Here is a 26,508-nt window from a genome sequence, read left to right on the forward strand (position 1 = left end):
CAGCTAGCTACCCGCACTTCCTTCGGCGTCAATCCCAATCCTCACCCTTCCAAATACATCAGTCTCTCCACAATTGCTTGGAGAAAACTGCTGGATGGCCAACATCAATCCTGGAAGGGGAAGGAATACCCGCTGCTTCTTGACGTGCCATCGTTACTTTGTTTTGGAGGGTGGCGAATGGAACATGATAAAGTTTGCGATGCTCCGCGTATAGATAAGTGTCCCTCTAGAATACTCTGCACGGCATCTTCGAGAACTCGGGACGAATACTGTTGATATACCTTCTTCGGTGTTCGTTTGCGAGGCATCTGTAACAATAAATTGAACAACGCATTTACTTTGTGAAGTAATGTGTTGCACGCGTTACGGTAATGGAACTCAAAACTGTATACCTCGCTGATCGAAATTGTACCATTTCCGCCGATCGAATATGTACCACTTTGTGCATGGAAACAAATATTTCTGTAGTTCCCTTATCTCTCACCACATGGCTACACATGTCAAATGCTACAGCCACCACATGGTTGTCCACGTTTGACCTGAATTTCGCTGTCCTACGTTCAAGCATAAACACGGGGCACGCAAAATGACATGCAGACGTTTATATACAAAGCACCTATTCTATCTACGACGTACTCACCTTGCCATACAAAATTACGTCTGGTTCTGCGTGTTTTCCGTAGAATTTCTCGATGTTTCTGCACAACACACCTGACACCCTACGCAACAAGCCTCACTCCTCAAATCAGCGTTGCCACTAACAGGAAGCAAAATATTCGACTTTTTAGAACGGGTGATAGAAATAGTACCTATATCGAAAATGTACCACCCTATCCTATCACATGTGGTTATCTTTCCTTCTTTACTTTAGTACAGACAGCGGTTCTTTACTGTGGTACACCGACCTCCAGGTACCATGCCCTCATGTTGTGAAGGTTAGAGGAAAATAGAATGTCAATTATTTGATAAACAGATTAAAAAAATAAATATGTTCCACAGCAGACGTAGATAAAAAAAACTATTTTTTATCGTTTTTATTAACATTACTTTACTTATAAAATGCACATTCCATATCGTCAAGGAAAAGACCGTTCCGAATTTCTGGGTCGCTCACAATAAAGCTTTCCGGAAGCGTGAAAGAGGACTCTGAAAGTACTGATGCGTTTCGCAACGACATACTTGTGTGACAAATGATTTTCTGCTCTTCTTTATCTTAAAAACAACTATACAAGCTGTGGTGTTCACATAAAGTCAGACCTCATGATACAAGTTTTAGCTATTTAGCCTGATATAACAAAACTTGCAAGTGGAATGCAGCAGCAATTTTCTCATTACAGTAATATTAGGCCATCATTCACTGTTCTTCAATAAAATATGAGGGTTTCCCCGATCGTGTAGTGGTAAAGTCGCGCCATGTAATCGAGGGATCACGGTTTCCATACCCGTGGCTCGGATCTCACTATCAACCGTTGAGTCCAGCATAAAGCGGACTTAAAACTCGCATAATAAAATACGAGTACAGTAATAATTTGGATCGTACAATTGTAACAAAATACCCTTGATGAGTAACCTTAACAATAATTTTATCACTCCAGGATTTCAAATAAAACCGAATTCCTGGGGATCCGCAAGAATTCTATCTATTTAAGATATTTAAAGAGGGATTCCGTTTAGTAAGGTTATGAATCGCTTGTTTATTACATAATCTCAACTTTCGGATTCCACAAATCAGACAATTTGATTCCAAGAACTTATCTTTGACGCATGTCTTACTGTTGCCCTTGCATACTTTACCTCCCCCACCCAAAAAAAAAAAAAAAAAAATACGGACACAAAGGATATTTTAAGTTGAAACCAAAGATTCCGTATTAATTGTGTGAACGAATGCGCTGTATTGAAATAAAAAACATAATCTACAAGTACCGTATTGAAGTAATGTCTGAATTACGTAACAGAGAAGCGCATGACGTGAAAACGTGACCACACGTCAATGTCAAAATCATCTGTACAGAACAAGGAGATGCATGTGCACGAGTGGTTTGAAAAACATGTATCTCTAGATATGTCTAAATTGTTATTCTACTAATAAAAAAAATCGAGAGAACATTCAAATGATAAGAGTAGCGTGCAAATTGTTTTCTTCTACTTTATTATAAATTTCAGCCCTGTGAATACCATTCAACAACAGAAACTTTGTCTGCTAACTCTTCATACAATACTGAAAGTCCGAAAATGTGGAATGAACGTGCATAACAAGATAGGTAGTGTGGGTGGTCCACATGGATATTACTCCCAATCAAGTGGATTGTACACGCAACGGCAAAACAAATAGTAGGCGAATTGTCAGTTACCATTTTCCTAGTCTGTTTTCCACAATGTGATGATCATCATATAAAAACGTCAGTAAGCAGAGGACATCTACTACTTCACATGAGCAGAATTACATTCCTTAAAACGACACAATATGTAGAATAAAACAAAATGAAAATTGCGACAGACAATTTGCCTACCATCATCTTCGCCGTTGGCTGTACAATCAAGAGAAAACTGCCTTTTTTAGGGACTTATTCAGAAACATGCTGAAATACCTACATTTGACATCAGACCTGGATTTATATTTGTGGAGATCGGGACTGACAACATCGTGATGTTTCCATAGGATAAAATTTCAGTAGTAACCTTTAGACCAAGTTATATCGGATGGTTAATTATTTTTTACCATTTCTCAAATATCTATTTGTGGGCCTTTACAAAGCATTTTAATCTAAAAACCATAAGAGATCTTTCATAATTATCCAGGTTCAACTGAGGTACTTAGTTACTTTGAAGAGAAATGTAATATAGCCTCAAACATATGATTGTCTATGTCTAAATAATACCGGGTGTCCCATAAGTCTGGAACCATAGGTATTTTCATAGTACCCTATTTTCTGTTACAGGTAAACCATGGCACTGACTGACGTATTCAACTGTGTATGATTCACAATGGTGAACACTTTGAACGCATTCTTTAACTGTGTTGTACAATAATAAGTTTCTAACATTGTCTTGTTATTCTCCTATGGTTCCAGACTTATAGGACACCTTGAAGTTTACGTACAGTAAAAAAATGGCAAAAAAATCCTTGGCTCTTCCAGGTTTTCCACGCAATTTCGAAATAAATTTGCAGATTACTCTGTGAAGCTTTAACATAGTACTAAACCAGTTAAGTGCTAAACTACACTCATTATTCAAAAAGAATAAAGTTTATTCAACATTGTTCAAAATAAATTAAGAAAAATGAACCATAAATGTTTCATATAAAATATATACCATCAAGAGGGGCGGCCAAGGTAAAAGACGAATTTATCTTCATTCCCAAATCATTACATTTACAAAAACACTGGATATTCCCGGAATTTTCAGATTTTTGGGTGTATTTTCAAAATTCCCTGACTCCTTAAAGATTTCCAGATCAGCGTGAACTCTAATAAGAGAGTTGAAAAGTAGGAACTTTCCTCAAACAGTAACCTTAATTAGTATTTCCTAGCTCTTATAAATACAGAAATAGTAGAACAAGCAGGATAAATATGACCCCAGCCATATAAATGATTGCCTCCTACAGACGGTCCGAATCACACACACAAGGATGCCAATCGCATGTCCAGGATCGGAACCTATGTAGACTGAGTTTGAAATTTGCCACGCTAACCCTTCGGCCACTTCTTTTCCTGTTTTGTGACGAAAAGGACGTGTACTTCTCGAACGCACATGCAGGAAACAAGGCAGCCTTCTGCTACCCTCCCACACAGTTCCTGCGGCAAGTAGGCCTCAAGGTCATGCACGATTCACCTCGGTTGGAAATCAGTGGTTGGAAGACGGATACTTTCTCACAAACAGCGCCCGCACATGAAAACCTCAATTTGAAGGCAACTCAGAGGTGTACGAATACAGTGGCGTGCTCAGGGGTGTCATAACATCCCTTTCAGCCCGGCATTAAAAAAATTGCAAAAAACAGCAACATATAGAAGTCAGTGAACTGAAGAACTACTCATCTTAGCCATACCCATTCAAGGTACCAGTCTAGCGATCTGACAAAAAATCAAGAACAATTTATTTTTCCCCTTAATTTCAGGGCCAGTTTTCTGTGAACAATTCTTCGCCCCTTAATTTTATAAAATATATGTCTGAACTTCAACAAATCCTAAACATTGAAATTAGCTTCATCGTGACTACCGCTCTCGGGTTCGATTCTCGTTGGGAGTTCCAAATTTTCGGTATTTCGGTTTAGACAATTGTGGACCTACTTGAAAGTAACGGTATCAGAGTCTAATGTCGAAAGACAGAAGACAGCGGTGACTGGGCACCTTGGCTCTCAACAACTTGTTTGCACCACGGAGTTTGTTTTCGGAGTTTTATGCTTGCCTTAGTGGTACCACTGGCGCTTTAAATTGCACATGGAATAACGAAACAATGCAGTTAATGACAGCACTGCTAGCTTGTGTGTTTCATATGAAATATCAAATTTGTTACATGTGACGTCATTTTAATCCTTACTGCACTTCGGATCAGTGTTACCACATGAAGGGAAATTTCCCTTTAGCAGGGAAACTTCGGACCTAAATTTTAGCCAAAAGGGAAATTCGATTAAGAACACCACAATTTCAGGGAAATTTTAAGAAATCTGACTACATTATTACAGTTTATGTTAATTTCCAATTTCATATTCACATTTTCATTTTTCTGCTCCCTTGAATATAGCCTGTATATATTTATATTTCTGTTAAGTACATCGTTTTTCTGCACCTTCGGATAATAGTAACGATGAGGATTAACGATTAAATGGATTCCTGACCAGGATCCAAACCTGGGACATCTGGTCAGGAAGTGATGAAAGTGACATGTATTTGAAAAATTTAACATTTTTTATTCACACGGACATGGAGCAACGGAAATACTACTACTACTGCTTCTACCACCACAAATAATAATAATAATAATAACAGCTACTGCTACTTCCACTACTAATACATATTATTATTATTATTATTATTATATGATTTGCTTAGGTGAAGGGAAAAATTGGTCCGAAAAGGGAAATTTTGCCCCTTGGAAAGGGAAATTGTGTCCTCATATTGTGGCAACACTGCTTCGGATATCCTCAACAATGAAAAAAGGTAAAGCCCTGTGCATTGCACCGGCGAATCAAAGCAGGTAGGGATGTGGAGGTTAAGGACCAACACATTCTCGATCTCGGCTATACTGGTAATTCTGTGATCAGCACCATCCTCCGGTTGCCGCCCCCAACACCACTTTATACATGCTTGCAAGTTATTTTTGTCATTCTTGCTATTTTACTTCGCTTTCCTGCCACTTTGTTTAAACGCGACTATGAGGATGAGTGATACGATGAAATTGATGAAGGGACGCTCGCAAAGAACACCCGTGCCCAGAAAGGGATTCGAACCCTGAAGCTTGGGTGACGAGATCGATAAATCGACCACCTAACGTGATCGGCCACAGAGACGGCAATGATATGTGGCATTAATATAAACATCTTCGGACGAAATGAGGTTCACGGGGCCCAGCGGTAACGTCATTGCCTTGTAATCAAGAAGTCCCGTGTTCGATACCCGATGCAGGCAGATAGTGGTTCGGATACTACTTTAAACTGTAGGTCCATCCCGATTAGCCTATCTGTGTATAAAGTGGACTTAAAACCAAAAATCCAATTAAATGACCTTCACACGGCAACTAAAAAGAAAACGTCCATAGTGTTCCCACTCTTGGCCAACGTAGCAGGTAAGAAAGGAAACGAGAACACAGTGCCGGATCTACAAGCCGCAAAATCCCGCAGTGCGGGGGGGGGACATGTAAGCCTTTAGGGGGCCCTCAGCCATTCACATAGTATAGGGTTCGCGTAGTTACTCAGAAGTACAGAAACGAATATAATATGTATAGACAGGTAAAGTTAAAATTCCCTGCGCATATAGCACCGTGCCATGAAGGATATGTGGATATATGGGGGGTAGGGCCCCACATATTTTCGATGCCGGACATCTTGGAGGTGATGTGATCGGCACCACTCTACGGCCGCCTTTACCCCCCCCCCCCCACCAGGTGACATTTGATTTGAGGCTGGGTAGCCCCTGGAGCCGCTTTTTGCGGGTACATAGCCGGAAAAATTCCCACCTTAGATCAAATCAGGCTACAATTTCACAAGAAATTATGTGGTGAAGGTTTCTTCAACGTATTTTTAATCAGGAAAAAGTTATGACTGCATGATTGTAACAAATGTATCGTTTTCCAGGTGTGAGAAAATAGTGTCATATATAAATATCACATCACCACCTCGCCGAAAATGGGAGGGAGGAACAGGAGGCGCCAGGCCCCTCAATTTCTAGTTTTATCGCCCTATAAGGGGCTCAATGCATAACTTCCAACATATTACATAACTTTTGCACACAGAAACTTCGCATACAGCAGGTGGAAAATTAAGCAAGATTCTGCTCTGAAATGGGCAGACTTAATAATGTGGGACTATCACTCAGTTCGAGTGTCTTTCTTGTGCTTGTGCGTTTACTATTTCAGTATTTCCTTTTCCAAACCGACAATGAATTAAGGAAAACGTATAGTATATCATCAATGAATATGTGCGAGAATAGAGGATGTAGCATGGGAATACTGTAGCCTTCATGCTCTTGAATGAACCAGTCCATTGCAAAATAGGCACCTTTGTTTCCCTTCGGAAAAGTAAAAAATTGGCCTCGCCTAGATGGAAATTTTATCTTGGGCCTTCCTTTTTTATGTAAATACGTGTGAAGATATTAAACTCCTATAAAGGATTGTAGGAATAAGTATTGTAAACCGAATATAATAATAAATTTCTCAGTCAAAAGTTAAATGTAAAGTATGTTGTATAATGACAATCACAGTAGTGCAGTGAATTGTTTGTCCAGCTAATAAAGTTCGATGCACCCTGATATACCGTATATGTTATGTTGTCAAAGATAGTTATTGTAATTACTATTTTTCAAAGGTTATCTCAAGTGTATTAGGTCCCAACTTAAAAAGAAAAACTTTGCCCCTCCCCCCGCAAACAGAAAGAAATCTGTATATATGCTTTACTTAGCTTTGCCCCCCCCCCCCCCTTCCAATCTCTTAAGAAATCGGTGGCTATGCACATCACACCATTCCCATTTAATAGTTTTGAGTTAGATTCAATATGGCGCTTGGAACACACCAATGTGTTTCGCCATACGCCTAAAGTGGTTCTATCATGACCAACTGTACCCAGCCTAACTCCTTTACTTTTTATAGGGGGTGTTAAGGAACTTTTAAATCACCCTGTAGGCCCTTGTATGCGACTTTGTTAACATGAGATCAGGAATTACACACACACGTACAATATATATGTGTAATATATATGAATGCGTGTGTGAAGGTAGGTAGGTAGGTAGAGGAGGGCCGTTGGTAATATTTTGCGGGGGGGGCAAGATTTGTAGATCCGGCACTGCCGGAACAGTACCAGACACACGCCGGCTCCTTTGGCGGAGTGATTAGCACATCGCGCTACGACACCAAGGGTAACGGGTTCGAATCCTGGCCTGGGCATGGATAATTGTGTGTGTGCACTCATAAATTTCTTCATATCATCACTCATCCTCATCTTCGCAAATTAGCCAAAAATGGCACAAAAAGCAAAGTAAAATAAAGCAAATCAAATAAAAAAAAAGTACCAGACATACTTTTCACTGGATGGATATATCTCAGCTCGATTTTAAACAAAGGATAGCTTTTATCCAGTTATACATCTTCCTTTACATATTTTTTCTTCTTCGCGCTACTGGCAATATTATTTGTTGGACATCTTATGGTATCTTTCCACATGCCGTTATCTACTTATTTATTTCAACACATCAGTGTTAGGAAAAGAATGTGTATCCATCCTTCGACCAACGCAAGAAGGGGAGGGTACAGATTGCTTTTAGACGAGAATAGGAAAGGTCGTTAGGACAAACTCAGTTCTTATCTTGTTGACGTCGCCTCCTGTCGTTCGCTAAAATAAGAACTGGTAACCATATTCCCTTTCCAAGGTTAGTCTTTTATTAAACCGTTTAAATATGAGTTTATAGTTCCCAACCCTTACACAATACTTTGAACAAGTTTTTGATGGAAATTGAAACAAACATATTTTCGAATTTTCAATAAGAAATGAGTTTTGTTTAATTTGGGTCACAAAGTGTCGTCGTCTGTCGCTCTAGTATGCAGCGTGTGCAACTACGTGAGTTATTTCCAACTTATATTACAAATACGCATCTCGTTACCATGACATCATCATACAAAATAAGGATTTGATATGGTGAGCGATTACGACCATTCCTCTTGGTCCTCGACTGAAATATACTGGCAAGTATTTTAAAGCATAATGGGTAAATTTTCCCATACTTGTGGCGAGGTGAAGTACGAGAATTGGAAATTAAATTCAACACAAGCGGTATCAGTGAAGGCGCTAGGAGGTCCCTACCGCCCTCAGCAAACAAGAAAAATATATAAATGAATGTTCTTTTGAGCTAAATATGCATTTTTGTATAGTATTTTCCAGATATCAAAAGTGATTGATTACCTCCTCTGCCTTCTCACTCATTTTTAACTGGTGCGTTCACTGTTACATACAAATTCGCAGAAACGTCCTGAAAATTATACAAAAATGATAACTACAAAAAAGCAAAACTACATTTGCGAGAAAAACTAAATAGGACGACTTATTTTTAACACTACAACAGAATCGGAATTATTTGAGCGTGGGAAATTTTCAACAATATACTCATCTGACTGGTTGTCCCGTCCAACTGCTCTGACGTAAAGGAAACCCGCACATGTACGGACCAATCACATCGCTTACTCCGCCTCCATAGAATGAACGGGGTTACAGTTTTACCGGGTGCAAACAAAAGTAAATTGAGGGATCCTGCTTTCCATTGGTGAAATCCTCAAGCGACACATGTAGCGTGTCGGCTAGGTGTGAAATCTCTCGAAGTCTACCGCTGCATTAATCAGCAGCTCGATCAACGAGATAGACGTTTCACAGTGCCTGAATTGAATCTAATACGAAGTTGTGACTTATGCCTGAATCACACGAAGCTACATTTCCTGTTGGATTTTCCAGTTGGACTTGGACTAGTTGTGTGGTACTGGCTCATCTGCTAGTATTCGCCTCACATGATACTTCTTTGTTACCATACTTGTCGGTATAACTTTTCTCCCACAAGAAGGTGTTGTGCAGAGCAGATAAGCTAAAAAGATGGACAAGCGACTTGAACGTTGTAGAAGAATAGCTACTACTGTTATTAAAAATTAAAAGTAAAAGAAAAGTAGAGCTACAATAGGCTCGAAAGAAAATATGATTATCAAGGTGTACTCAACTAGCTTTTCAATGAACTCGAGTATGCACATTCATACACGAGATTCGCCAAGATGTTTTCATCAAAAATATTTCGTTTAATGTCGAACATTTAATATGCTGGTAATAATAAGGATTTTTATTATCGGTTAATCACATTTGTCGTGTGTACAAATCTCATCGCTTTGGATAAATTCCTCAACATTAGTGAACGCTACGCACATTTTTTTCATCGAGCAGCGAAGAAAAGCAAGCAACACTCGGAAACCACAAAGTCTAGCAGCCAGCCTGGCAGACTTCATTTCCAGTCAGGTAGCCAGTTCAGCACAAACTATAGAGCATTCCTACTGGAAATCCAGTTCCGTGTGATTCGGCCATTACTATCGGTTGAACTGGCGATGGGAGGAACCACGTCATCTGCTTGCATAGCTCGAAGTTACCTTCACGAATAGTAAAGCAAGACTGCGCGTTCAATTTGCGTCACCAAGGATAAACGATTTCCGCTTGCCCGCTCCTCTAATTCTTCTATACTCGTTGAGGACGTTTCTTACCAAGAACCAAGACATTTTTTTTAGAAAATCCTTGCGGAAATATCGTATGTGTGAAGCTTCACGACAAAAATAGCAGAAACAGGTTAAGTGCTAGGTCCCAAATGTCAAGACAGCCATTATCTCAAGTGTTGGTATAACTTGCATAGGTAAAGAAACAAGACATGCATGTTTTCCTTGTGGTACATTGCACCCTAACAGTATTAATATGGATTAGAAAGCGGCTCTTTCCCCTTCACTTATTTTTATAGTTCTTTCGTGCAGCAATGCAGAAACTCTACCTGCCTCGATTTTATAGCACTGCATATCTTGAACAATCTAAAGTTTCAGAAGTCCAACTAACAAACAGGCAAATTACTTGAAGACATTTTTTTAAGGTTTCGTGCAAAGGTGGCCGCGGTGGCTCAGTCGGTAACGCGTCTGACTACTCAAGGTCCCGGGTTCGATCACCGGCCGGTTCAAATCCGGGAACTTTTCTAACGTTGGAAGTGGCTCCCAGCGTCGAATGACATGGGTACCTGGGGAAACCCTGGGGGGTAAAGGCGGTCAGGGGCGTGATGCTGATCACATCACCCCCACTCACGACCGGATCAAGAAAGTATGGGGCGTTACCCCCACACACCCTATACGCCTTCATGGCGTGGTGCTAAGCACAGGGGAGCACTTTTTGCAAAGAAGTCAAAAGTATACTCAAGTATCGGATGTATCACTTATTGTTGATACTTTACTTTTTCATTAAATTATTTTTGAAGTAAAAAAAACTGCATAAACATACAGGAATGATCCCATCTACGTGATTTGGCAACTTCAGACACATGAGTTTGTTCCAAGTTGAAATCGGCTAAATTATTGTCAAATATATTTGTTTATTCTAATAAGTTCTAAGTTAACATGCGGCCTCCCCGATAGCTTAGTGGTAACGTCGCATTCTAATCAAGATACCCGGTGGAGGCACATAGTGGTTTGGATCCCACTTTAAACTGTGGGTGCAGTCCCGATTAGCCTTTCTGTGATAAGGCGGACGTAAAACAAAACTCAAAACTATAAAACCTCTAAGTCAACGTCAATTTTGAAAGCGCATCTAATAATAATAGTAATATCTAACAGTGAAAACTTGTCTGTTCGTTACTAGTTTCACAACCAAATTTCGGTTTCACCAAACACACGTAACAGCATATTGTCATGCAGCTTAAAACAGCACCAAACCCTTAAGTTTACCTGATATTTTAAGAAGTGTAGGCTAATTCATAAAGTAACACACTTAAAAATATGTGTTAATTTTTGTAATATAAAAGTAACAATTGATAGCTCTTATTTCCATTCTCAGGATCTTACAGCCTGTGCATTTTTTTTATCTATATGAATGACAAAGGGTATGTCGTCATCACCCCATCCCTACCGCACAATTACACAAGATATACAAGGGGGTGCTCAAAAGTTCGTAGCCCGACGTAGAATGAATGCACTTGGAATGATGAAACTTCAGAGTTACTCAACATATGCCCCTCGAAGCTCAAAGCACTTTCTGGCCCTGTGCTCCAACTCTTGCAAACTACTTTTAAAAAAATCTGAAGTTTTCTCCTCGCACCAATGCTCTGTGGTAGTAATCACCTCCTGATCTGAGACAAAATGGCGTCCCTGCAGGTTTTTTTTTGTTTTGTTTATTTTACCTGAGGAAACAGAAAGTAGTCATATGGAGCCAGATTGGGGAAATAGGGTGGATGATCAGGACACTGAAATCCCAGGTCTTGCAATTTCTACTGTGTTCCTGCTGCTCGATGGGCAGGGGCATTGTCATGGAGAAACAGACATCGTCACTTAATAAATCTGAAACAACAAGAAAGAAGAAAGCCTGTCAATTATGCAATGACTTTTGGTATATGTACATATAAGGATATGTACTTGCAAGACATAATGTGACCTTCCTTTAAACAGTTTGGAACTTGGTCGGGTTACGAACTTTTCAGCATCCCCTCGTAGATGAACTGAAACGACGAATTATCGACGCAATTTCGCTCATTACACCTCATATTCTCAACCGCGTTTGACAGGCACTGCAATTGCGCACATTGAGTCCTTATGATACAATAAACAACACGTGAAAAAAATTATATATATATTGAATTATCCTGTATATTTCAAAGAATGAAATAACTCAAAGAAAGAGACAAAAAATATCTCCAGCTTGGTTAAACATTTTGCTCGAATGCTTGCCGTAGTGGACGAATGACAGCGTTGCTAAAGTATGCACCAGAAAAGGATCAGTTAAACTGACTTTTTTTGCGCGTGTGTGTTGGTAGGTGCATGTGTGTATGACTTCCTCTATTTACTACTTCCCCTTCCTCAGCAGCCATTGTGCACTAGTTCAAAAAGTTCGAGTACTTCAAATATAAATAAGTAAATAAAGCTTATCGGTAATAAAGCCAAGAGAAAATTATAAAATAGTGCCGCGTTTACATATCATTTCCTCTACATCTTCAAATTTTACGTTTCGCTTTCTTCTTTCTAAAAGTTCTGAGGGTCGAGTCTCAGTCTGAGCACAGATGTTCCTTCCTCCTCACGATCACATCTAACTACTCATGCTCGTCGTAGCGATCAACCTAGAGAGGTGGAAAAGTGACGCAAACAACCACAGAGAAACTATCTTGACACGATAAATACATGTTAGTTGGGTGGACTACGATTCCCACCCTGTAATGACTGAAGTCTACGTGTCGTTTGAGTTGAGTTTGTATTCAAATCCAGTTAATGCACAGAAAGGCTAATCGGGACTGGACATACAGCTTAAAGTGCGATCTGAACCTCCAATGAGTGTCATATGAGTTGACATCACCGATCATCTTGGTGAGGAGAGATCTTTGGCTTTGCAGCGTCACCTTTGGCACATTATTTTAAGTGCAAGGTTGTATTTTGATGACCTCTGCTCCACCAAAAGTTCACGTGGCAAGAGTTGAGTCAAGTGAATATTATGGGTCAGTGTACCATTTATCACATATGCAGGCCTACTACGCAGATGCCTTCGATAACACAACTTTATCCCAACAGCTATCTTACAATGTCGCATATGTGATATTCCTCGCACTTCACGAAAAATTCCCTGGTCCCATCTTTACTTTATCCATTTTTGCCTTCTTTTTTTACATATCTAGGTAAATCGTGCCAATGAGGATTACAGGTAAACTTATGAAATAGATGAGCAAACTCTACCAGGATTCGAACCTACGACCCACGTCTTCGTAGCACATAGGCAAAATACACTACAACAGAGGCTCGCTTATTTGAATTTTTGTGATTAAACATACACAGTGTGTAACGTTCACAAGTATGTCACCCTTCTGGGTCAATTTTTTCTATCCCTAACCTAATTTCAACAGAAAAGTACCTGTTTGGCGCCCATTTGAACACAGTAGCCCATGACACACAAAAAAGTGTTTCCTATAAAGTCTACTTGAAATTACACACATTTCTAGCAAGGTGTCACTCGAGCCCTCTCCTATTAAATTTGCGAGGAACTGCCCCCTGAAGGAACTGAAGGTATCACGAATTTTCAAATTTCTCTCATTCGACTTGTACTTTTTATGTGATGACGTAACGGATAAATAACATCGCCATAGGTACTTATCTAAAGTGTGCTTTCCATATAAATAACAATATAAGCATATCAGTTATCGCAGATATATAATTCTGGCGGCAATAACGGTGGAACCAAGCGAAAGCATTCAACCGGGTTCCAATCCTTCGAAAAAGGGTGATTTGGATGTTTCTTTTTCCAGCAGCTTGTTAATCCAATCAAAGGTTCTGGAACGAATTCAACCTTCACTCAAGTGAATACCTGTGGCACCTTGGCGACAGGGTAAAGGAGGTCAAGGCATGGTGTTGATCACATCATACTATGCTGTCAAGATCGGGATCGAGTGTAGCCTTACTTTCACACGTGCACGACCGCTAATGGAAGGGTTGAACTTCTGAAATATAGTGGTTTAAAGGTTGAAGCATTTAATGGGTTGATTCTCGCGTGATGCCCAGTTATTCCATGAATGGAGTACATCGACGAATAACACTATGGTGAGAAAATAGTATTGTTTCCTTTATCAATAAATCAATACACATACACTTAATATTATTACGAAAGTTTGTATTCGAGATAATCGCAACAGTTCCAGACCCCAATTTAAATAAAAATGTATGTTCGAGTTAGGAAAATTTTCAGGTCTTGCGTCCTCACCTAATCATTTCATATGCATGTTGCTTGTTAATTTGTTTTTAATAGTCTAAAATGTTTTACTTATGATCTCGTTATCTGTTTTAATTGGTGGAATGTTTATTTATATCATTTCTTGCTTTACCAACTGCTCTAAGGTTTAAAAGTTGCTCGCAGTAGTATAATCTCCTGAATGATTAATAAAAGGTTTTGTAGCAAGTGAATACATGCAATGAAATTTCTGTACCAAAACAATAATCAAGTGTAATTTCACATTTATCAGTGTGCGCGCACTTACCGAGTATACAGCCACAAATATACACAATATGATACAAATACACGTTGTTCTCTTGACTGGTTTCTGGAACAGCATGGCCAGTTTTGTGTTTTAACCTAATGATCGAGTGTACTAAGCGTGCCATGTACTGCACTCAAATTCCACTGCGATCATTTTGGAAGGAAAAATGATGGCAGGATGATGACATAAACGAGAGTCGAACACTCAACAACAACAAAATTGTGAAGACCACTTTAAGCAAAGTCAGGCTTATTGGGTCTGGACCGGGCTGCTAGACTGTGCCCTCACGAGGAGTAAAACCTGGAGCATCCAGGAAACTAAATCTTGCTAGAAACGTTAACGAACAATTTCACACGAATACCTGGATAGTGCTTTCAACAGAAATTACGGTCAAGCTCTGAAATCACCCCAGACAGGACTTCAAACAATGGAAACTGTCCAGAAGAATGTCGTAACTAACTCCCTGCTTTCATGATCATTCATATCAACAAAGTCGAACTAGAAAACAATATTCACCTTCCTTTCTGCTACTTCGCATTCCACAGACAAATCCAGCATCAAACTATTTCTTGCATAACATTTTCACATTTACAACATAAATCAAACTCATGGAACGGCTTCAATACCCCACCAGACTGCACTTCGACCATCTGGAACACGACAAAAAAACCTATTTGTAGTTTTCTTATACTTGGCATCACTTACAAGTAGTGCCAGAGTTTTTATACAATGAAATTTCTCCTTTCTGTGTAGCCGAGCAAAAATGTTAAATGTAATCGAATTACGATGAATTTCATGTTACATATTTTGATGTGTATTACATATTGTCCGTTCAGAGTACACATACAGTATTTGCATCAAATGCAGCTTCCATAGGAACAAACATTAAAACTTTCTCAATTTTATGTGAATGTGGCAGACCTGTTACCTTATTTTCACTTAATCTTCTTTTAAGCCACGAAAACTACTTTATAAAAAAATCAAGGCAGCATGTGTGAGCACTTTGTTCTTCGCCCCTGCGAAGTTTCTCCAATAATAATAATAATAATCCATACTAATTCTAGGAAATCCGGTCGAACTCCAAAAAAAAACTATACAGAAATGAAGGAAATGACCGAAGACCACGAAAAAATATCGTTACGTCTTAATATATTTACATATGTCCGTGATTTCTTTCTACATGTTAATGTACATAAGTTTTGGCTACATAAAAATTCGAGCCTTCATTAAAAGCATTGAATTAGCACAACTCGATCCATTCTTCGTACGTTCCTGCCTGGGGAAAAGGTTCTTATTGAAATGAAACTAAAAATCATCAACATAAATGTTTGTGCTGAATGAGAAAATCCACATCCACCCCCTCAATTTTCCTCCCTGGCTTCAATACCTGTGCCGCCCTTCCAGCTGTCAAAGAATTAATGCATGGAGGAGGTACGCGGCGTGATTAACCTTTACAAGAGCGTGTTTACTACACGTCCGGCAGCTGTATGGTACAGCCAATCAGACGAGCATGTCCTTGAAATTTGGCCGCACTCTTATGCTAAGGGAAGTTGGAAATAACATCGGTCCTATCGTTCCCAATCAGGAAATAAAATAACCTTCCTTTTTGAGAAAATAAGGATTTACAGTATTTGATGTTAGTTTTGTGAAGAGCGATCAATCATTGTTGTACTGAACACGTTAAAACTGTCAAAAATTAGAAATCGTTCAACTGTAAGTTGTAGTCACAAAACTTATTTTTAATAAATATGCCTACCTTAAACAGTACACATTGTGCCTATTATTCTAATGGCATAATCTCAATTTACTTATATAGTATAACAACACTTCTCCTCGCACCTGCATTTTCTCAACATGCTTCGCTCGTATTTGAAGATGAGTAATAAGTATCGCAGACTCACGAATAGCAGATTGGGTTAGAACTCTTGCCTTCAGAACAATCGGGTTCGGGTTGACCCTCGATGGGAGCCAACAATTACAATATTAACCCAGCACTGGGAAGATCATTGAGGAGCTACCAGCAGTAGCGGAGTCCGATCTACAAATGGAAATGACAGCGGTGAGAGGTCTTTCTATATCTTTTCCGTCGCTTTTCTATCTCTTGCGTTAATTACGACGATGTGGATGAATGATGACAAGGATGATTGGACGAACTAGAGTGGCAAAAAAGGACGTTTTTTTTCAGCTAACTTTTGCCGTACCTGAGTTTCTGTATGAGCCTAGCCAATGACATATTGGTGGTAACAATGTTATCTTGTAATCAAGCTGTACCAGGTTTGATCCTCAGTGGAGACATATTGCATAATGATTCAGGTTCCAATCCCCCTCCCCCCAAAAGCAGGTTTTTTCTTCAACCACTCCTAACTTTAGGACAAAAAAATGAAACACCCATGCCTTGAACAGGGTTCAAATATGAGATGTCTGGCTTCGTAAAGTGTTACGTTGACCACTCCGCCACGGAGGCCAACTCAATGCGATGGTGAGCGCGTCAACAATGAAGTTTGTCAGGTATGTCCTTGATAAATTAGACAAGATTAATACAAGAAATAACGTGTTCCTTCCAGCACATAGAGTAATGGGGTATTTTTTTTTAAAAAAAAAGCTCAAAATATTAAAACAAATGCCAAGGAAATGTCTTTTCTTCTATTAACCTACCATTCAAAGAACGAAGAACTATCATTTGTATCAGACATATCAATCCTTCGCGAGAAAAATGAGATTTAAGTAAAATTTAAAACAAAAGTGTAAACAAAAACACGGAGGAAAGTTTTTAAGCATGCTAACTAGATTTCTATCTAAAAAAAAAAGAAGCATCTGAACAAGTGGCGTGCCCAGAATTTTCGAAAGGGTGTGGGGTACATATACTTTTTTTTTTAGTAGTCAGCCCTAATTTTGCATCTTTTCTGCCTTTGACGTTCTTTAGGAAAAATGAGCCAAAAGGGAGCGGGTTATGACCATCACCAACACCCCTTGGGCACGTCACTGATCTGAACAATATTTAAAGAAGCAATTTTGAGGTCATTTGTGTATTTTTAACACAGCGATACAATACACACATCAACGTGAATTAAGTAATGAAATGTGCAATTACATCATACCAAAAAAATGTTGCACGTTGCAGACATACATTACTTAATTTACTGTGTAACAGGTTGGTAGGCATATGCAGGACATACGCAATCATAAAGCAAATCACTCTTATGTAGGAATTTACATAACTCGTCGGAACATTGTCACTTGAGAATTTTTTGCTGACAAGCTTATTTCAACGTTGCACATTAAATGAGCAAATCCACAAGACACTGATCGGGTAGAAAATGCCTATCGAGGCATTTCAGTTGCAGCATGGGTGGAAGAAACTAGTCGAACGGTCAAAATAAAGTCTTAATTGACCAAAATGTAAACAAATGGCCATACTAACCATTTCATTGCTCCCTTAAAAGTGAAACTGGGATTTCATTCTAAAATATTTTCTAACATCTTCACAGCAATAAAGGTATACTTTTAGCGGGCACAAAGTTAATATTCTTATTAACATAATGTAGTGAATTACATAGTAAGAAACAGATGAGAAAACGTGGCCTTCAAACCATAATATTTAATAATTTCAGCAATTATGGAAAACGAATTCTCAAGAAACGCTTCCCTGCTTTGTCAGGACAATAATATTTATTGTTAGGTTCGGACAATTCTCATCTTGAACCGAAATGAAAAATGTCTTCTTACTTAGAAGTATCCGCAAAAAGAACTAAAAAAAATTATACACTGCAGTCACAAACAATACTAACTTCACTGACCAAAATACACCAAGATGAATCACTTTTACTGACATTACAGACCATTTTCCGCGTCTGTGGTTCGGATCTCACATAAATCCCAAAATACGGTCGCGATTAGGCTATGTTTGCGTTGTTAAAAGCAGGCACAAGTGAACCGATTAATTACCGAAGGTACAATATAAAGCTAAAAGTTTATACACTCTTGCAAAGAGCCATTCTCACCTGTTGTTTACCTTACAGTGACCCTACGGCCTGATCTACGCCAGCGCTCAAAAACACCACGATAATGTCACTTGAACAGGGCAATGGGATCTTAAAGAGCTATATACATGTCCATTAACTTGTTGATACAGCCTCGTCGGTGAAGATAGGGTAACTTTGGGTTCACAGAGTATGTGTACCTTGTAAAGTGTGTTTCAATGCACTTGGTGTTTTTAAATGCAACAAAGGAGATACCCGTTTTAATGGGACAAAAATTTCAATCTTACAAAACAACAATCCATATTGTGTCTGACCTAACACGAAGACGTCCACACTCAAACAGCCTGAGAAGGGGACCAACCACACGACATGTTCTAACGATACGATGTTATTTTTTATCTCCTCAAAACTCTGTGGCCGACTTGCAAATACTTTTTTTTTTTTTAAAGTGCTCCACAAAGAAGTAATCGGAAACAATTTGATCAGGTGATTTAACAGTGGCCGCACAATCACTTCTTTGTTTAATGCCGTAACCGGAATTCCATGTTGAAATCCCGACCTATCCAAGTTTCGGAAATGGCGTCTTTTGTTAAGCAAGTAACAGTCCATTAAGTGTTCCCAACAGCATTAGGGTGGATTTCCCGCAGGAAACAAAAAGGCCCGTTCTATTGGAATACCCTTTACTGGAAATAATAGAACCATACTTTTAGTGGCTAAATTTCCTAATTTGCTCGACGTTTCGGTGCACTACCCACACATCTTTCCTCAACAGATAACACAGGCTTGCACTATTTGCCAAATAATTTTGGATGGCCATATCACATAAAATAGGAACACTTCAAATGTTGTCCCTATTATACTAAAAATTAATATTTCATTTTATAACATCTGATGACACGGGTGGACTGAATGAATTGAAGGTGGTCAGAACACCCTCTCGAGCTTTAATTTTCCCGAAGAAAATGCATATAATTATTTCACTCCATTTTCCTATTCATAATTGCACTCCAAATGCTTTCCAGTAGCTGACTCAGAAAATGTATGGTAGCAACAATCAAAGAAAAACAAGCAACACCCTGGGTTCCTACTCGTGTCGCCGAAACAAATTCCCCGACTTTTCCAGGCATTATGGAATATATTTCCAGGCTGTTTTTAGAGTGGAAACGTGAAAACACTGGTTCCAGATGCAAGGGAAACTTGTTTCTTAAAGTATTTCCTTCCAATACAAAACACATCTTGTAGCATATTAAGTGATTGCAAATATTCCAAGTCAGTGGAAAATTTTGTTTATTATATTTATATACACTCCTCACAAAAAGTTTGGAATATTGTTACATTAGGCACAACAAGTTTGGAATATTATTATATTAGGCAATAGGTGATAGGCACGGTGGCATATGTTGGTGAAAATACGAGAACGTCCACCAGACAGATACCATGTGTTGTTGCATTCCAAGGTCGTGTCTATCACCTATTGTCTTAACATTACAATATTCCAAACTTTTTGTGAGGAGTGTATTAAAAAAAAGGGATTTTTTTACTACAGCATTGGGCCGATTCATGCTTAGTAAAAATGGCAAAACGGATTGCATAATGAACTTTAAAATGGCAAAATATGCATACAGAGTGGGAATAAGTTACTCTTTTCAGTGCTATTCATGGCTGCAAATGCAAGGCAATACTGCACAAGGGTTGCCTACCACATAAGCAAACTGTACAATTACGGAGGAATAACATAACATTGTAAAAATACTTTCGTAAAAAATATTGCTCCACCAAAAATTACGCCAAAAGTATGCACGTAAAGCTAAAATCTTAGTATAGAACTTGGTCAAGAGTGCTATTAAGTATACAGTCCTGGTCATTTCTGCGCCGTAATTATGACCCAATTGGCTTCAATATGGCCGTTACACTGTGACTGCAGGATGACATGAATTAAAATGTTTAAAGTAAAAAAAATCCATCTTTTGAAGTGTTTTATGCACAATGACGGCTGAGTACTGCCGGTTCGCTGGGTGGGTTCGAGTGACCCGGGCATGGGTGTCTTGCAAATGTTCTTGCATCAACTTCATCAATGCACCACTCATCTTCATTGTCGCGATCAGCTAAAAGTGGAAAAGACACGACGTATAATAGAAGGCACGTTACGCAAAAAGAACGAAAATGCTTTTACTCTACTTTAATTCTCAGACAGGTTAGAGAGAGACTGGACCTACAGTTTAAAATTGCATCCGAATCACTTATGTGCCTCCCCTGATTACAAGGCGACAGTTACCACTACACCCAAGCACAAAACATCCCCACACCCTCAATGATCACGGGGTTTATTTTCCACATTCATTAGCAGTGTTTAGGAAGGATTACCTACACTTGCCCTATATTCTACTTGCGTACATCGGCAAGGTAGAAAGGTCGTTATGGGCATAACCGCCTTCCTTCCCTCGTGTAGGTAAGAAGACAAAACCTCCCCTGCCACGAAATCACGAAATGCCACCCAACTACGACCAAGACAGCTGTTCGCCACTTCCTGTTCTCGGTGTGCAACAGCGAAAACATTCACACAGCCTACGCGAAACCGATGCATTTACATTATTCATTCGTTTAGGCTACGGTAGATGGGGGAGGTGACTCGTTAGCTATGGAATCTTTTCAAACGCAATATTTCCTTTCCTTAATTCCTGTGCCGCTATTTCAGAGAGAGCAGACAGGCTTGCTCAAGACAATATTTAGAAATCGCTTAAATTATTCCGCGGTGAAAGCTAGTGGCAGTTTACGTTTACAAGTACTTAGACGTTTGTTACTCGATACCACATATTCTTTGTTGGTTTCGTCGGACTGTCCTTTAATAAAAGCCGAAAATTTTGATAAGCACATACTTTAAATATGTAATATACAAGCAATAGCCATCAAATTTTTGAAAGTGAATGGCAGCATTTATGTTCGCGAGAAAGCGCTTTCACTACGGAATTATTCTGTCTACAACTTTCAAATTCCTACCAAGACCTACATACATACCTAGGCTGGCAGAAGTAAAGAAATGGATATCGTTGTGGTGGATTTGTCTGTGTATTAAATCAATATGTTTAATATAAAAAAAACACTTCCGGTTCAAGAAAGAAAAGGATATTTAGGCCTACCTGGTCATTGTTCCTTTGAGAAGGGGGTTCGGGCCGTCATCGTAGTAACCTCCCATCATCTTGACCAAATGATGATAAACCAACGAATCCTGGAGGACACACAAGTTACGTTACACATTCAGTATCACCACACACACAACACAAATCACTTAAAACACCACTGTTGTTATCAGGGGGGCTGCATGCTCCCTTACGACGGGGCCGGAAACACAGCTCCGGCCAATGCATGACCTTTCCTTCCTCCACACCTGCAGCATGTATGTAACACACTGACCACAGATCAAGAAACAAACACTAGCAACACCGATGCACTGGTGTTAAATCGGCATCGCAGCCAAAGCACGCAACCGAGTTGCATGCCGGAGGTACGGGCCGCGCACCGTAACATATGTTGTCCTCTAAAATGTGAACCGGGGACCGACACACGCACACACACGAAATAGGCAATAAAAAAATACAACACTAATGTCACAAACGATAGATAAGAAACAACGTCACAGATGTCTACGTAACTGTCAGCGCGCCTGCAACGAGTGTGGTTTTCTCGTGCCACAATGGCGACCGCTCCTCAGCCAGGTTTCACAGTGTCCTTGATAGCGCCAACAAGAGACTGGTTCACCTAGTTTCACTCCACGGTTGTGGTTGCAACGAAGGAACGGCATCTCTCGACGCACGCACATGCGACCGTGTCCAACAATGAAACATTGTTAGGTTTGCAACAGTGTCATAACTTCAGCCTCCTCTTCCAACAGGTAAACATCCAAGAGACCGTCGACGCTTCTTGTTTATCAAAGCACAGTAACGCCTTGTCACTCGCAAGCATGAAACCGGTAGTAACTATCCGTGTTATCAAAAAGCTTCAATGCTAAATGTCTGTGTCGCTTCTACAGCTGATAAAAACGGAACGGCCACGTAAACATTCGATTCTGTGTGGAAAATTCCCAACGCTCAACGCTGGTCCATATTACACTTTCTGACGATCGCTTTGCGAAGACGGGAACGGAGCCACATGTCCCTCACGCACGCTGATCAACAGGTTTTCCTTCCCCCTTGTAGACCTTCGGGCAACAACGGTACTGCCCCAGAGTCGCAGCTTCTCGCATCTGATTTCCTCGACGATCCACCCGTAACAGCGAATCAGCTGACTGCCAGAGCCAACCGGCTTCCGCTCTCGACCGCGAAGGTCTATCGGGTACCCCTCGCCGCTCGGAAAAGGGGTTGCACGAAGGGGAGCAGCAGTTATCGAGGGGTATCGAGTTGCACCCTCGCTTTCCGCAATTTCTGTTGACGGGGCGCCGTCTTGAAAACGTCAAGAATTTCGACATGCCCATTACATTTCAGTGGCTATTTACTGTGTTGTTTCCGTGTTTTAGTGGTTAGTAGAAATGTAACATGTCTCCGAAATCAGTTGCCAGAGTGTAATAGAAAGCTTAACTCCGCCATCAATTTCAGTATACAATATGAGTGATTCCCTTATCTTTCCTGCTGAGGCTTCCCATGGTGCATAATTAAGGGTCTAGATATTCAACTGAAACAACAATTAAGTTACATTTGTATACTTCCTTTCTTCTATAATATTATGTTTTAAATGCATGTTGAATTGGATTATTTTCAGTCCACTTTATAGGCTAATCGGAACTGGACCTACAGTGAAGTGGGATCCGAACCACTGTGCAACGTGCCTCCACCGGGTATCGAACCCGGGACCCCTTGATTACGTGGCGACGACATTACCACTACGTCATCGGGAGGCCTTTAAATGTATGTATGCGTAAGGCAGTATGTGTAATATGAATATAATACATTTACATATGAATATATCTGTTATAATAATACTATGTATGTGGTTGAATGATCGATTTGGTTTATTTTACTTGTCTTTTTTGCCACTTTTGGCTAATCGCAAAGATGAGGATGAGTGATGATATGATGAAATTGATGAAGGGACTCTCACAAAGAACACGTGTGCTGAGCTAACCATTTCGCCACGGCGAAGGCGAGATGTCTCTGCGGAGCTTCAACTTTGCCATGTAAAATAAGGCTAGACATTATTCTATAACTGTACATTTTAATGGAAATAGCGGCATTATTCAATAGTTAACGATGAACTTTTATTATTGTCGAGAGTTCAAACCGAGTCTGAATGAGTGGTTAAAGTGTCGGACTTGTAAGCGGAATTCACGAATTCGAATAGAGGACACACAAAAAATGCATTATTCTGGATTTCAACCAGGGACCTTTGGCCTCGCAACACCAATCAATATTGACACTGAAGTGTGAGGCTGTGTTGCCAAAATCTGAGTTAATGGGGACGCATTAGTCTTATAATTAGAGATAGTCGCGACGACGAGGATGATCAGACACTCACTGCCCAGACCGGGACTCAGAACCCGGGACCTTCGGTTGTGAGGTCGTCAAGGTTGCTACTCAACATGCTCAGCCATCGAAGTGGTGACAATACACAATGAAATTCGAGTTTAAACCTTTTCTAATTGAAAACCAGGTTCGAACCTTCGTTAAGGAATAGGTGCATCATCGTTTTCGTCCCATCATCAATTAATCCTTCATTCACTGTATGTTTAGACAGGTGAATCAGCATGAACGTACAATTTAAAGTGGGGTCCAAAACACTGGGCAATGTAGCTCCAACGGGGATCGAACCCGGATTCCTTGATTAGCCCTATTTCGAGAAAACTGGATAAACTTCTGCAAATTGTCATACGTTCGGTATCTGATATCTAAATCAACATGGGACAGTTCTCACACCCACAGTAGATAACAAATATAAGACACGTATTTTGAAGTTATGGAAGCCAACACAATCGTGGAAACTTGCCAACATCTCCTGATTAGATAAACATATCGCCCTAATCTTGGATTAGATATCGATAAGGTGAACCTGTGCCCGAGAGATATTTTTTAATTATGTAAAATGTAATTCATGATATTCCATTTATTCTCTTGCATACTTGCAGATACTTATTGGTTGCCGGAGTTGCACAGTTTCGACCTGACCACTCTCGGCTCCTCCTGACCTCAATCAGCCTCAAGAAATCAGCCTGCCTTAAGACGAGGCCACGCACTGAGCATTTTCAGCATGCGGATCCGAAGCGAGCACAAACCAGGAAAAAATGTTACCTTGCCCATATACCCCATTCATGACTCATGTTAACATTTCTCGCTCACTTTCACCTTTTTGACTTAACAAGACGCCTCACAAGTCTTATTTTTTGTTAATGATCATCAAGGCAATAATTAATTACTATTCGTTTGCAGAATAGATTTTTCAATAAGAAAATAAGTACAGCATTAATACGTTACATTTTCCTGAACATTATAACTTATACTTTTACTTTCGACCTCAACTTACTTTATGTTAAAAAATCCCAAATAATAATTAGTCTCAAGAAGAAAACTATATATCGTAAGTATCTCTTTAAAAAATGAAAAATACAAGTGATACAAGTGTCATTCATCTTCTACTACACTTAATAACCTAAACATTATCAGAAAACGAAATAACAAAAAACTCCTAAAAGGTAATTGTATGGAAGGTCACGATACACCCAAACACACACACTTCTGTCAGTATTTAATTTATTTGAAATAAAGTGTACTCAATATGCACTACATCACGCTGTGTGTATGTGACTTGATTCACGAAACGAAGCGCATTGGGACATATGGAAATCCCATTAAAAAATGAGTACAACTACACCTGTTTTAATCAGTTGAACAACTTTTCACATAACAAAAGAACTGATTGGTTGAAACAAGGGAAGAACATTGACTTGCGTCGATGACTGATAAGAGGCTGTTTGAGCTAGGTTGCTGCCTTAAGAACTGATGTTTTCCAGAAAACAAGATTACTTTATATTTCAAATAGTATTACCTTGCTAGGACAAAATCAAAATTTTAGAAAATAAATTATCTAATGGGCAATTCTGTGAAAAGTGAAACCAGAATATCAAATAACGAAGTTTCAATATTAATTTTTTATTCATAATATTTAGGTAGAGTACAATCCAAACCATCATGAAAAACAAAAACCAAGTAAATAACTGGAAAATATTAAAGATAAACATCTGTAAATTTGAAGGTCATTTTGCAAGTGAAAAAAACTGAAACTTTACCTCAGGTACGGATACATTTTTATAGATATATAATTAACAAATTTGAATTATTTTAATTTATCAAATAAAGGGTTACTTAGCTGCATATTGAATATGGAAATAAACGAATTAGTCTTTTAATACACTGCAAAACTGGCATTTTTAAAGTACTCCACGGCCATGTCCCGTGCATCGCGCAAAATATTATTTTTTTCTTGTGGAGAAAGAATTTTTTTGTAGAAAAACATTTCGAAACTAAAAAAAAATTCAATACACAGCATAAAGTACTGGAAATGCAATTATTACAATTTAATTGAAGCCACTGAGACACCACTGCAAATAGTTTTTGTGTCCCGTGCATCACACTTCAAAGCATAACATCTTGAAACTTGAACTGTCCACTGGAATAACTATGAGAGGAGGCCTTTTTTTGCCTGGTTGGGTACAATAACTTCCTAGGCTCAAAGGCCACTTCCAGTGGTTGGTTTGGTATAATTTGATTTGGTTTGGTTTATTTTGCTTCGTTCTTCTGCCACTTTTGGCTAATTGCGAAGATTGGGATCAGGGATGATATCATGAAATTGATGAATTGACACTCACAAACACCCATGCCCAAGATAGGATTGGAACCCGGAACCCCTGGATCTGTAGCATGATGTGCTAACCACTTCGCTACAGGGGTCGGCCAAATGGTTGGTATCACCAGCCTTCACCATTACGGATATCTCATAATCATCAGCAACATTTCTCGCAACTGCATCGCGATAGTGTTCATCGTCATATCCTACTATGTCCCAGTCCCCAGTGCTGTAGCCTGCACTCGCATTCACATGAATTTCTAATTCATGAG

The 26,508-nt window shown here is 39.4% G+C and overlaps 1 protein-coding gene across 3 annotated transcripts in view; it reads right to left on the reverse strand.

Moving 5' to 3' along the window:
• lilli (AF4/FMR2 family member lilliputian) overlaps positions 1-26,508 on the reverse strand; it is a 357,328-nt gene that overhangs the window by 261,402 nt on the left and 69,418 nt on the right. For 2 of the 3 annotated variants that reach the window (XM_083123636.1, XM_083123634.1), the window contains exon 1: positions 21,547-22,652. The exons of the other annotated variant lie outside the window; for it this stretch is intronic. In XM_083123636.1, coding sequence (XP_082979762.1) covers positions 21,547-21,605 — 59 coding nt within the window. In that variant the 5' untranslated portion in view covers positions 21,606-22,652. Of the gene's footprint in view, positions 1-21,546; positions 22,653-26,508 lie in introns of those variants that run through there. 3 annotated transcript variants of the gene reach the window in all.

The sequence above is a fragment of the Lepisma saccharinum genome, chromosome 6 (assembly GCF_977018435.1).
Source record: "Lepisma saccharinum chromosome 6, izLepSacc3.1, whole genome shotgun sequence".
NCBI classification, from domain to species: Eukaryota; Metazoa; Arthropoda; class Insecta; order Zygentoma; family Lepismatidae; genus Lepisma; species Lepisma saccharinum.